Source organism: Crocodylus siamensis, chromosome 15 (assembly GCF_052110815.1).
Source record: "Crocodylus siamensis isolate JL-2025a chromosome 15, ASM5211081v1, whole genome shotgun sequence".
In the NCBI taxonomy this organism is placed as follows: Eukaryota; Metazoa; Chordata; order Crocodylia; family Crocodylidae; genus Crocodylus; species Crocodylus siamensis.
Window position 1 is genome coordinate 19,807,355 of NC_143409.1, and position 14,350 is coordinate 19,821,704.

Consider the following 14,350-nt stretch of genomic DNA (forward strand, 5'->3'; position numbering starts at 1 on the left):
ACAATTATCAACACCTAAAACTTTTAAAGGAACATTTTCAGCATCACATCAGTTGAATGTCTGTTCCTTGCCAGACCTTTCCATGCATCCAAAATTCATGTAAACTAGTTACAGTCAAACCGCTGTGGGTTGCATTTGTGTATTCATAATCCTTAAGACTGTAATAGAACACTTTACCTTACGAATTATAATTTCTCAAAAGAAAACAGAAAGGTATTTGGATGCAAATTGGGCTCACACCATGTGAATAAAAGAGTTTAAGTATATATAGTATTCCAGCCAAAATAACTTTTAGTTCCCTTGGGTTGACCATCGTGAAATAGGTCCTGCTACATTAGAATAATGTTTTAAAATGTGTTTGTTCCAGCCTGTTTCTTCAGTAGTCAGCAAAACTATTTTGGAAACTAGTAAAATGAACTTTGACTGAAGATGAAACCTCATTCTCCTCTCATGTGCCTGTAAATCAAGAGAAAATGTTGCAGTAAAAGCCAGCTGATATCAGAGGAGAAGCCCACCCATAGTTCCTGAGCTCAGTTTAAAGACAACTGATGAAGGATGTCTTAAAATGGGAACAGAAGATTGAGATAAATGAGGTACTAGAAGTAAATGCAAACTAAATCCTGGTGTATAGTTTGGAAGGAACAGAAAGAGAAACAAGTTGCAACAGTAGTCAGCCAGTAGTGAATTAAGTGGATAGTCAATCTAAAACAAAGAGCAAAGGGAGCCTAGTTTCAGACATTCCAAGAGAATCGATGCCTTCACAATAACAGTAACATTTACCCAAAAAAGGGAAGTGGAGAGTTTTAATAGATTTTTTTTTTTTAAGTGGAACAGTTCCCTTCCCATTAACATGTTTTTGACCTACTGGGTCAAATGAATTGTGTATCTTCTAAAATCTGTGCACTTTTCCAGGTTCGCGATCTTGGATTTTTTTATCAAGATGGCAACAACATTATGGTAGTCATGATTTTGTGGTAAACAGCTAAGGAGTTGCCATTTTGTAATATCACAGAAGCATAATTTGATATTCCTGCTGATCTTTCTGTTGATTTAATAGTCAAATATTGGTAGCAAATGTCCTTTGCCATCCATAATTATATCTACTCCAAAGCGTTATCTACAAAGAATTTCATTTCTATTTCAGGAAGGATGTATCCAGATTTGGACTTTACTGATAACATACAGTGACAGCTTTGATTATAATATGGATTATTCCAGTTTATGCCTCAGTATCTATGATGAAGGTTACTGGTCATTATGAAAAGCATTACATCTTAAGTTCTCCCATAGCCTTGCTTGGTGCTGTTTGAAAGGAATTAGTGATCTCAATCTCCTTCCTATGGTTCCAGCACAGAGGAAATAATCACAACCAGGCTCCATGTTTGGAGTCTCAGGAGAGAGGCTATGTTTTGAACAGAATTTGAGCCTAAACTGATTTTTTTTTTGTCCCAGGATGATCCTTCCAGCCATAATAATGCATTACAACTACTATCAACACAATGTTACTTTTTGAAAAAAAATACAGGATGCTGTAGACAGATATTCTTATTTAGGTACCTTTTATTGTGATCTAAAATTCAATTAAAAAAATTAGTAAGGATGCATCATAGTCAAGTCTGTTTGCTTGGCAATTTGACTATATTGCATTAAGACTTATTTTCTAGAAGCCATTTTTTTCATTTGGTGATAGAGTCTCCCGTATCTTTACTATATCTATCAGCAGGAAACAAATTCAGTATCTGATGTTCTTTGCCTATTTCTAGGAGGAGTCCATGTTATATGGTGGACCTACAACACTATTTCCTGACAGTCAAATTTTGCTGTAGATTTGAGATGTAGAATAATTAATTGGTACATTGTCCTTGAAATCATGCAGTGTTTGGACCTCAATTGAAATGAAAAATTGGACTTCTGTAGTTTGGTAACAGATTTCAGATGTCTTTATGAAAATGGCCATGCTATCTGTGTTTTAAATACGGTTATATTCAATAAGTTTCAGAGTAATACCTGGTTTCACAAAGCAGCCTTTTCCTGCCTCCTACCTCCTATCATCATTATGAAAGCATCTGGAATTTTATGGTTAGTCATAATATGGGTACCTAACACATTATAAACCTTTTTGTTTTTTAAAATTTTTATAGGCCTTAAATCAGTGTTTTCAAAAACCTGCTTACAGAACATACTGAATTCAATTCTCATTCACACCATAGCATATTGTTTTGCGCTTGCATCACACACTGCTGAAAATCTTTGTGTGATGTGTCTAACTGTTCTTGAGGCCTGATATTCACTATCTGCAGTTTACCACGTGCAATATACACAGATACATTTTCCTCAGTTCTGTAGGAAAGTTCAGTTTTGGAGGGAAATCTTTACCCACTGCTATCATTAGATGTCCTTCATGCTCCCATTCTCTCACCTAAGCCTTTTACCATTGATCTAGTGAGGCAGTCTTACCTTTTTTCTGCAATATGGAGTGTATGTTTAAACTTGTGTCTTGAAATGGAAAAGTGGTTTTCACTAAAATCAATAGAAGCATGAAAACATTGAGTTATGGGATAAACAGTTGAAAGAAATGGCTGCTGTTTGTACTTGAAAAGAAAGGGGAAATGCATCTAGATGTGGAATCTTGTGACTTGAACAGGGATAGCGAGCTTTACACTGAAATCATATATGTCATGGATATGGAAGATATGGTCCATGGGGGCTGGATCTGGCCTGTGGAGCCATGTTATTTTACCCATGCTGCTGCCCATGGCTCTTGGACTGGCCCTGCATGTAGCACACATTATCCTCCACCCCACGTACTGTGTGGGGAGCTGGTCCAGGATGCATCCTGCATGCAGCACCTGCACCAGACCAGCCCTGCATGCTGGATCCAGAACACAGGGCCAGTCTGTGCCCAGTTTAGCCTGTAGACCAGCCTGCACTCATCCAGCCTTCCAGGTTGAATGAGTTTGATACCCTTGATATATAGACTTTAAAATAAACTGATGCAATTGTTTAAAGAATCATATTAACATTTAATCAGTTCAAAAACTGACTTTGAAGTAGTTTGGAGACCACTCGTGCTCTTCATGTGACTAATGGCTTTTGTTTTCTAATCACAGTTTTCAGTGTTTTGTAAATCATTTCTTTCCTTTTCATAGTATGTGTAAGGCCCACACAGAGAGGTAGAATAGTGAGAGTGGGCCATAAAGGCACATACTAATTTCCCAGGTTTTCATTAGTAAAAATACAGTTGTTAAAATTAATTTGTAGGCAATAGATATTTAGAGGTTTAATTTTTTAAATTGAGAAGGGTCCCTTTTTATTCTGTTTTACTGTCAGGTCTGTTTTTCTTTAGGTTGTTATTACCATGGCTAATTTTACCATATGATGCAATGTAATTTTATAAGAACCTTTGACAAGTCATGCAGTGGTATGCCAATTTAACTCCTTGTTGCTGTAGTGTGGGCAGCGGAAAGCTGGGTGAAGGTCCCTCTCTCTGTGAGTGTTCATATTTGGATGTTCAGACCTGCTCAGTATTGGCCTCAGTCTGTCCCATTTAAAGTCTGTTGTAGGGTTCCTGTTGACTTCAGTGGGAGCAAAATTAGATCTTTGCTGAGTGAGTGCTTTTAAAAATTCCACCCTGTGAAAAGGAATACAAATGCAGTGTAGATTTTTGAAAGGATTTTTGGAGTCCACATAGATGATATACAGCAGGGGCAGGCAATTTTTTGGGCCCTCAGGCCACATAGGCAGTTTTGGGGAGCTGTTATGGGCCAGTTAGCACCACCCCTTCCCCTTAGGCTGTTCCCTCCCCTGCCCAACAACAACCCAGAGCCCGGGCACCCTGCAGCTCTTTCCTGCCACCAGCACCCAGGAGAAGCTGAGCACACAGCCCCAGCCTTGAGCCCTACCCACCCCGTGCCTGCTCCAGACTCACCCCAGTTGGAGCAGACTAGCTCTGGACCAGCTGGAACCTGTGCACGCAACCCCAACTCCGGCCCTCCCCACACCTGCTCCCTGCCCACGCTGTGCAGTGGCAGCAGCAGCAAGGCAGAAGCTGCTGCTAGACACAGGGGAAAAGAAGCTGCATCCCCCTCATCGCTGTCAGGCCCTTCTTGCTGCAGCCAGCTGAATCCCATGCCTGGGCTGTCCTGCAGCTCCTTTCCGCTGCCACCACTTCCCTGCTGGGCATCTTGAGAGACAGCAGTGATGACAGCAACAGGGCAGCCTGGGTGGGGGCTCCAGCAGGCAACAGGAAGAAGAGCCTGGCTGTAGCGAGGGGGAGGCGGCCACTTTTCTCCCATGCCAACAGCTTCTGCCTGACTGCTGCTGCTGCTCAGCATGGGTGGGTGGACTGGAGGTAGCATGGGGTGGGCCAGGGTCAGGGCTGTGCACACAGCTTCTGGCTGTTCCGGAGCTGGTCTGCTCTCAGGGCAAGTTCAGAGCAGACACGGTTGGGCCAGAGTTGGGGCAGTGTGCATGGGTCCACGCCAGGACCATTGAGCTGGGGCCAGTGGCAGCAGCAGCCAGAAGAAGCCACTGTGGCATGGGCTGCCTAGAAATGCAGTCTGGCCCCAGAACTGCCCCAGCATCACTGCGCACTTGAGGGTGGCAGGACATGCAATGGGCTGGATGGCTCCTGGGCCAGGTGGGACGGAGGGACCCACTGTGGACTGGACAGAGTCCTTTCATGGGCCGAATCTGGCTGTATTTGCCCGCCCCTGATATACAGCCTTGTATATCTTGGAGCTTAGTGCTGTGGTGTCTCCCTTTGTGCTTCTATGGGAGAGCTATGCAGCCTCTACATAGATGTGCCACCCAAACAAAGGAGACCACAAACCCATTAGAGCAAGGGTTGGTAACCTGTGGCCCATGGCCTGGATTTGGCCTGCAGAGCCACTTGATCTGGCTGGCCCACATGCATGAGGCCTCAGTGGCATTTGGTGGCAGGGGCCTTTAACAACAGTCACATTCCCCTGCTGTTGTGCTGGGTTGTGGGCTTTCTTCCTGTGCTAGTGCTGGAAAAAGTGGTAGTGGTGGTGGCTGCCCATCTCTGGCCTGAATTGGGTCAGTATGGCCTTCAGCCATAAAAGGTTGCTGACTGCTGGAATTAGGGTTATGAGTTGGCCCAAATGTGCAGGGAGGCTTTTGTCAATGCCTAAGGGTGTCTTTTCCAAAGAGGATGCGAGGGCTTGGAAGTAGGAAGGCTAAACTCTTTCAGGATGTCAGAAAGACAACTTAAGAAGTATGAATCATTTTAGTGCTTTCTGTATAAACATAAAAAATTACACTTTAAAAATGAATGCTTAAATTGTAATGAAGCTGATCAGTAAACACTCCAGTAGCCAATATTTCCTGCTTTGCACTAGGAAGTGCTTGAGTATTTCTCTTATAGAAAATATATTTCACATAAGTATTAAATCCCATCTTATTAGACATCATTAATGATACAATTTGAAACTTCATTGCATACAAAAAATGTTAAGATTGTGAAGTCAAGCTCTATGATATTAGGATTTGATGAAATTTAAAGTAGCTTCAACAGCCCTAGTCTGGATTTCTCTGAATTCATCATGGTTCAGTTGAATCATTATTTTGTTTTTCCTACAAAACCATTTGGGGCACAGGCTGAACAGTGTCATTGAAAGGGTGGCTAGTCAGTATTTTTTTTTTTCTCATTCAGTGTGTCATTTGCTGCTTTATGTAGACTATACCCACATTTTTCAGCCCCTGGATCACGACCCAAAAGTGGATCACAAGACTATATGGAAGGGTCTAGGACAGATTTAAAAAATGACTTCTCCTTTAAAGGAGGAAAACGTGGGAAACTGGCTTTTTCCTTGTGGGCTGGCAGAGTTCCGGCCTTCAAGGGGCTGCTTGGGGCCTCCCATGCCCCACACACTGGGGGGGCTGGGACCTGGGGGTGAGGGGCAGTGGGTTGAGAGTGAGGGGCAGTGGGTCAGGACTGGCCATTGATGTTTACAAATGGGTCCGGTTACAAAAAAGTCTGAGAACCACTGCTGTATATACCCTTCTGGCCCTGCTCTTGATACAGAACTATTATTTCTTTGTGGGCTAATTTATAATGCTAATTGCCATAATATATGGCTGCATAATGAATTTACTCCAAGGAGATGTTGTGAAGCCAACATGGCAGCATTATACGTATCATTTTGCATGCGAGTAACTTTAGACTAAGAGTGAGTGCAGTTATCCAAGTCAATCAGGACTTATGGTAGACATAATATCTTTTATTAGACCAACAAGATTTTTGTAAAAAAATGTATCCAAGTTGGCATTTAAGTGTCTGAACTATGCAACCATGCTTTCTGCAGTCCTGCCTCATTCACTATATACCTTCCATCTTCTTCAGGAAGTGAGGCAGGGGATCTGCAGTCCATATTCCGTCCATTCTCTGAACGCAGCCAAACTGTGTTCTGCAGGAACCAGGATCTGGGGGAAAATAGTGCAGGATCATGTAGTTAAAGACTGCATTACAGTGCATATGCATAAGGGGGTTGTGTTAAGTCTGCACAGCTGGTTTCGATTCTCATCCTTGACTTACAGCATTTTGAGTTACAACGTTTTGCACTTACAACACTTATAAATTGACACCTTGTTTCAACTTTATGACATTAGTATTGATTTCACAATGCTTGATCCAATGCAACGTCATGCCAGCGAACAAGTTTGTTGCATTGCTCATCTCCCTGGAGAACATCTGTCCAAACTTCCTTGGACACTTTTTTTTAAAGAAAGCAACCAAGACTGCTGAAAAGACTCCAGCCAAGAGCCCTTCAAAAAGTCCAGCAAAGTCACCTCAAAGAAGTCCTTCCAAATCAACATGATCGCTATTTACAATATAAATGCATTGATGTAGCTATCTTATTCATCTATAATTAATTGAGTACAAAATTCTGGGGTATTTTTGGTCAAAATAGGGTATCGGGCCTTGGTTCAGGAACCAATCCCCCATTTATAACATTGTTTCTTATGAGAAAATTGGTTCTGAGTTGCAGTGTTTCAACTTAAGACACGGTTTTCTGGAACCAATTGTGTTGCAAGTCGGAGGACTGCCTGTATTGGCTATCACATCTACAGTAAAAGTGAAGGGGGTTGCTTGTTTATTTATGTTCTTCACTAAAGTTAAACTGGGAGGGCATTCTGTTATGTGGAACTGTACTGAACCCCTGTTCAAGTCGTCAGCAGCCTTAGAACCTTTGCATCTGCTCTACAGATCTCTGCTGCTTGACAGAGTGACTGACAGCAATAGTAGGATGTAATCCTGGGAAAGGGGCAGCTATTCAAGGGAAGATGACTTAGATATTTTGCCACTCAGTTTCCTAGATATTTGTAGACAGCAGAAGAATAAATACTGAGAGTTCAACCTCAGGTTCTGGATTGTGTGGCAGACCCTTCCAGCTCTTTATCTTGTTGTTCCTACTCCCTCTGATGTGTTCCAGTCTCTCTTCCCTCCCCTAGTTCCTCACAACCCTGTTTGTCATTCCTTGCACCTGAAGAAGTAGGCTATGAAAACTTATGCCTTTCTGAACAAATTAGCATTTAAGGTTCCATCCTACATCTGCCGCCTTCTATATATTCTAGTCAAGGTGCTTTCTTGCTTGGGCACCAGCAGCAGGGGCCAGAGAGTATGGGGAAACTTGTCTCCCTGCTTCTTGTTCCACTATTTAGAGCTTACTTTAGGAAGAGAGTATTAGACCCTGGGGACAATGTACTCAGCCATTCTGTAGGGATAGCAACTAGTAGCTTCAGGGAGACTGCGCATGGATTCTTAGTGCAGATGGATTCTTAAGTAAATTTAGCTGCTGAACTGAGTTTATCAAGTAAGTAAATTTCATAGGCTCTTAAAAGCATTATCAAAACTCAAAAAACAAAATCCCTGGCATTAGGGTAACCCCCTTGCCAAATTTTAAGTCAGTGTTAAATACTACTAGATGTTTTTGTCAAATGATTGTTTTTTAATATAAACAAAACATTTTTGTCCAATTTCTTTTTTAAGCAGCTGAGCTTAACAACAACAACAAAAAGCCTGAGACCAGACACCTGGCATAGAGATTTCAAACCAGATGAGTGAAATTAGCAGTTGTTATTGTGGTGTTAGCAATTGCAGCTAATTATCTTAAAGTAGAAAGTATTAGATTGGGGTGGGCAAAATACAGCCTGTGGGTTAGATCTGGTCCATGGAGGGTCTTTGTCCAGGCTGCAGCAGGTCCCTCGGTTCTGCCTGGCCCAGGCACTTTCTGACCATGGCACGTCCTGCTGCCCCCCTTGGGCTTCCGGTGGGACTGGGGTGACTCTGTGGCTCAACTGCCTTTTTTAGGTAGCCCAGGCAGTGGTGGTTCCTTCCAGCTGGGGACCTGTGTGCACAGCCCTCACCCAGCATGCCTCGTGCCTGCTCCAGACTCGCCTGTGCTGAGCAGCAGCGGCAGCCAGGCAGAAACGGTTGCTCGGTGCAGGGGAAAAGCAGCCCCTCCCCCTCACTGCTGCTGGGCTCTTCCTGCTGCAGCCACCTAGAGCCTGTGCTGGGCTGTCCTGTGTCTGCTTTGCACTGCCACTGCTGCCCTGCTGGGCAGTCTGGAGGTGGTGGTGACAGCAGTGGAGACACAGGACAGCCAGGCATTGGGTCCAGGCACTGCAGCAGGAAGGGCCTGGCAACAGTGAGGGGGAGGGGCCACTTTTCTCCCACTCTGACCAACAGTTTCTTCCTGGCTGTCACAGCTGCTCAGTGCAGGAGAGTCTGAAGCAGGCCCAGGGCAGGTTGGGGCAGGGCTGTGCGCACAGGTCTCCACCTGGGGCCAGCGGCCAGAGCAGCTGGAAGGAACTGCTGCTACCTAGAAAGGCAGTCCAGCTGTGGAGCTTCCCCAGCCCTGCTGAGTGCCCAGAGAGCAGCAGGAGGTGCCATGGGTGTGTGGTGCAGAGCAGGCACAGTGCAAGCAAGGTCAGAGCTCTCTGCATGTATTCCTGCTAATCTGCTTCTGCTGGGGTGAGTCTAGAGCAGGCATAGGATGGGGCTGGGGCTGCATGTTGTTGGTAGTGGCAGAGAGGCACCACAGGGCTCATGGGCTCCAGGCTTTTGTGGGGCAGGGGTGTATGCTGACCGGCTTAGGGGTATGCATGCGGGAGGTCCCATGAACACCCTACGCTACCCACAAATCCTTCCCTGCAAACTCCACAACCACACCCTCCCCCACACACAATCAAACACCCACCCACACCCCTCCCCACCTGCACCCCCCACAACACACAACTGTGCATATCTTGGAGCCCCACTCACTGCTATGTACACCCCCCCACCCCCACACACTCCCCCCCAGCCCCCTTCCCCCTCCCAACACCCCACAAACCCTGTACCTACCCACACATTCTCAGAAACAACCCTGCACACCCCCCTCATACCCACCCACATCGACATATACCCTCACACCCTCCCCAACACCTGCTACAACCCCTTGCAAACCCCATACCTACTCACCCATGCCCCCTAACCCTTCCACATCCCCTTAGTATACAAAAGTAGGCTTCACTTTGAGGTATTATGCAATCACCTCTATATGCTCAATGCAAGTGCAGACAAATCAGGACAAAAATATATTTTTTAATTAAAATATGTTATTGTCAATGTTTGATTTTTATTATATATTTTTTTCCCATTCCGAGATGGCAAACCCCGCTTCCCATAAGGAGTACTTCTGAGGGCAAGGGGAGGGGCTTCTGGCAGCAAGTCAGAGGTTAGGGGGATGGGACTTCTGGTCCCAAGATGGTGACCAGGGGGCAAGGCTACCCTTTTAGCCATTGACAGCTCACCAAAACTTCTTAAGTGGCCCTCCAGCCAAAATAATTGCTTGTCCCTGTATTAGATAATTCTTGTAGTCATTCTACCAGCGGTGCCTATAATAAGTTTGGTTTGTTTGTTTTGTTTTTTTTTGTTTTTTTTTAAAGAATAGTTGTCAGAAACAACTCTGGCTGTCACAGAGCAATGAACATAATTGGCAAATTTCTTTCAGAGGAGCTATGTTCTCTATATCCACTTTTCCCTCTTTATTGAAAAGGCTTTACAAAGTAGGAATTTGGTTTATATTTGTCTGCAGAACTGTGCAACAAAATCAATGATGCAAGATTATCAGGTAATATTAACAATTAGGTTTTGATGTATAGGACAGGATAAAACCTTATTAAATTACAGGCAGTTAAGTGGGTCATTTCAGGAAGGGAAAGAAATCAGACTTGGGAGAGCCTGAGCATGTGTTCAGGGCCTCAGTGAGCCATCCAGTTTACAAATTTTGTGAGCTCAGGCATGTGCTGAGTGGGTGTGGTTGAGGCTTATTTCCAGGAGGTGTATCCAGTCTTGCTCAAGGGATGGTATAGACCAACGGTGCTTAACATTTTGGGCCTGTGTGCAGCCAACCTGTGGGCTGGATTAGGCTCCATGCTACTAGAGTTGCACCAATACGCCGGTCCACATCATATTGCCACTGATTAAAGAAAAACTGATATGATTATGAGCAATCGGCTTTTTTTTCTTTGGCTGATGTGACCGGTAATGTCACTGATAAATCCCACGTGCATGCGCGCAGCTGCGGCTTGCACGCAGCCAGGAGTGCAGCCCAGCAGCTTGGAGAGCAGCATCAGGCTGGTAAGTCTGTTGGGCAGAAGGGCTGAGCAGGGTGGGGCAGGCAATGGCAGCACTGGTGGGGGGAGGGCTATGGGTTGCTTAGAGCCACCTCAGAATTCACCATAGCCCTCCCTTCCCAGCACCGCCACCTGCCCTGCCCCGCCCCACTCTGCCTGAGCACAGCTGCTGGGAAGAGGCTGGAGCAGCTCTGGCCCTGAGCACAGAGCAGACTACCCACCCTCATCCCATGCACAGATCCAGGGGAGCACATGCCCCCCCTATGCCTCCCCTGTGGGTGCATGCTGTGGCGAGAGCCACCCCCCTGTGCCCCTGGACAAGAGGGTGTGCACCAGCTCTGTCCTGCACCCCATTCCATCCTGACTGGGCAGCACCTGCCCCAGCCCTACTCCCTCCCTCACTGAGGGGCCTCAATTTGCATCCCCCATGTCCCTTCCTCCCCTTCCCCCCTCGAGATTTACCAGCCAGATGCTGCTCTCCAAGCTGTCGGGATATCGATATCCAGCTCTCCAAGCTGATTGCATATCGGCAATCAGATCAGTATCAGCTAATGTGGCTTGGCCAATAATTGGCCATCACTATTGACCCAAAAATCTTTATTGGTGCAGCCCTATATACTATGTCTGTCTGACCCCGTACACCTGGATCAGGACCATGCCGCCCTGATCCCACAAACTTGCCTCAGATCTGACAGTTTGGCAGCACGGAAGTGGCAGTTAACATTACCACTGCTCCCTTGCTACCAAACTGAAATCCCTGAAATACATAGGAGTATTTGATGTTTCCTGAACCTAGTCCTTTTCTTTTAAAAATATGATTGCAATTTTTAAAACGTATGCCAACTAAATTGTGGAGGACTGCATGTCTCTATAATTACTAATTACTTGCTGAGCTTTTGACTTTGGTGTCTTTGTTCAAATCCATCCCAGATCAATAACACCTGAAAAATATGATGTCTACTTCAGTACTTGAAAGACACCTTGGATTATCAGGTTGATGTATGGATGTCACAGAATCAGCTGTCACAGAACTAGAAACTAAAATGACCCCACACCTTGATGCTTATTACTCTAGGTCACAGAGGAAGAAGAGACTGACATAGTTATATGGAGCACCCTAGCCTGCCAATATTCTTCTTAATTTGTTTTGTGAATAAATGTATTTTGGATTACTAATGCTAACAAAAGAAGTTGTTTGTTCACAGTTCTCACAGCCCTTGACAAACATGCCAAAACAAAAAAGTTCAGCAGCAGCTTACCAACAACAAAACCTAACTTCCTACACATAGATACCACTTTTAACAAATCATACAACCAGAAGCAGCCCATGCAAGTAGATTTAACTTGTGATGTGTCCTGGAAGTCAGTAGATCAGAAATGGTTGGAGGAACTTGTTCTTAGGTTGAGGGGTCTCACAGCAGTACTCTGTCATAAAGTTATCGCTTTTCTTAAAAAATTGGGAGTGATCCGGACCTAGTGCTTCCATTGACTAATTTAGTCTGTATGGCATGATGAGAGAATTTGTTTGTAATACAGGCAAGTCCTATAGTATTTAGGGCTTTTTGAGTCAAAATCAATACCATACATTGGTCTGAAACCATTAGGCCAATGTTTCCCAACTGGCGTGCCATGGCACACTGGTGTGCTATCAGGCATGTCCAGGTATGCCATGGCATTTTGTGCTGAAGCCAGACCCCCCACCTGCTGCTGCGGGGAGTGGGGCTCCAGCCAGGTACGGGGCATGGCTTCAGCCCAAAATGCCATGTTTGGGGCCTGACCCCTCCCAATCTGTGGTTCAACTGGCTGTGCAGCCCCACCCTGCCCCTCGCTCCATGTCTGTTGTGCCATTTTTTATTTAGGTAAGTGTGCCATGGGGCAAAAAATGGTTGGCAATAAGAAACTTGAATAGAGGGGTTCGTTCGCTGGTGCTGTCAAGTCAGGAGCTTTCACAAAGCAATGAACTTCACCAAATGCAGGGGATTATATAGCTGGCTTGAAACTCTTCTTTGTGATACACAATTATCTTTTTGGGAAGAGGTTGGATTAAAAATTTAAAATAAATGTATATGTGTTTTTGTCAATACTAGATTTCTTTTTGCTTTGGGTCTGTGCTTTAGTTTTAACGATCACAACTGCATTTTCTGCAGCACAAAAGGTTAACAGTAAAACTGACTAGCTTATTTTCATCATTAAAAGCTGAGTTCAGTATTAAAAAATAGTAAACCGTGTAACTCATAAAGTAAATTGTACATCCTTACTGCCACTTGTTTGCTTTATAGATTATTCCTTTGATTAGATTCGTCTTGTATATAGACTCTTCCTCCTACTGCTTGCAGGTTCCCATTATTTCCTGTTTTGCAGGGAATAAGCAGATAATGCCATCACCATGATTATTTTTTATTGCCATGGTTTGGTGTGAGTCTTCATAGGATAAATTGAGAAACCAGTGATTCATACAAGAGAAACGTTCTATCATTCACTGCACTTATTACTTGAATAACAGCTGTTAATGTCATACAGTCTCTCCTGTGTGGACAATAAAGGTCCCATAGGATCTTCAAGAAAAACAGTTGTTCGCCTTGGTGTTATTGGTCAGGATTTCTGCTCCTCAGCATTCATGTGCAGTCGGTTGTTACCCTTTGCCTCTGAGGTAGCTGAATATTAGTAATGCTGTGTCTGTATATAGTTTGTAAAATTCTTCAAGATGGAAGGTTTTATTGAAATATAAATACACTTTGTTTCATTATATTGGGAAATGCAAGTCACAGTGTCTTCATATACCATCATATTATCAGGTGATATTTTTAGCTGATATGAAACATTTTTATTATAGATTCTGATTTTTTCTTTCTTTCTAAAAATGCAGGAATACTCTGAAGATAGTAACTCTGAGCCAAATGTGGATCTGGAAAATCAGTACTACAATTCCAAAGCTTTGAAGGAGGATGATCCCAAAGCAGCATTGAGCAGTTTTCAGAAGGTTTTTTTGCTTTACATTCTACCTTTTGTTATATTGGTACTGAACATTTTAAAATTACATTTTATCTGCTATAAAAATATGTGCTTTATACTATAGACGTCAGTATATTTGTTACAGAAGATACATTACTACTCTTCACTGATATTATCATGAGGTTTTTTCCAGGACATTTGAAATGATTCTTTTTGCAATACAACTTATTAATACAGATGAAGATGAGTAAGTCTTCATTCTTAGGCTTCTTGACTCTCTGTCTACTTCAAATTCAGTTTCTTTAACTAAAAAAAAACTTTTTTTTTCATATCTTGTATCTTATTCAAGGCATTGCTTGCCATACCCAAGGCACCCATCTATATCTTTTGTGAATTGAGCTGCACCCCATTTCAGAAATCAATTTATTTATTACAGTGCTACCTCCTTGCGGAGGGATTGAAGAATGGGAGAGCCTGAGCTCCTCACACCTGGAGCCTGATCTTGCCCTAAGCTGCTTATCTTCTCGCAATTCCTGTGTTGCTCTCCAAGGATCTCATGGCACCTCAGAGTGCTCTGGGACCTGGTTGAGCATCACTGTCTTGCATACTTCAGTAATGTTGACTGCAAATCTGGGCAAAAAACTTAAATGCTAACTGGCAGAAATATTTGCCATTCATGTGAATTTTAAACTCTTAATGTCACCAAAAATGAGTTGCTAAGCATGATCTTTAAAGAGAGAAATATTGAGCTTTTTCT

At 43.8% G+C, this 14,350-nt stretch overlaps 1 protein-coding gene across 1 annotated transcript in view; it reads left to right on the top strand.

Annotated features, from left to right (window-relative positions):
• The window catches only part of COPS2 (COP9 signalosome subunit 2), a 35,079-nt gene that overhangs the window by 1,874 nt on the left and 18,855 nt on the right, over nucleotides 1-14,350 (top strand). The window contains exon 2 of the mRNA XM_090029537.1: nucleotides 13,508-13,621. Coding sequence (XP_089885663.1) covers nucleotides 13,508-13,621 — 114 coding nt within the window. The remainder of the gene's footprint in view (nucleotides 1-13,507; nucleotides 13,622-14,350) is intronic.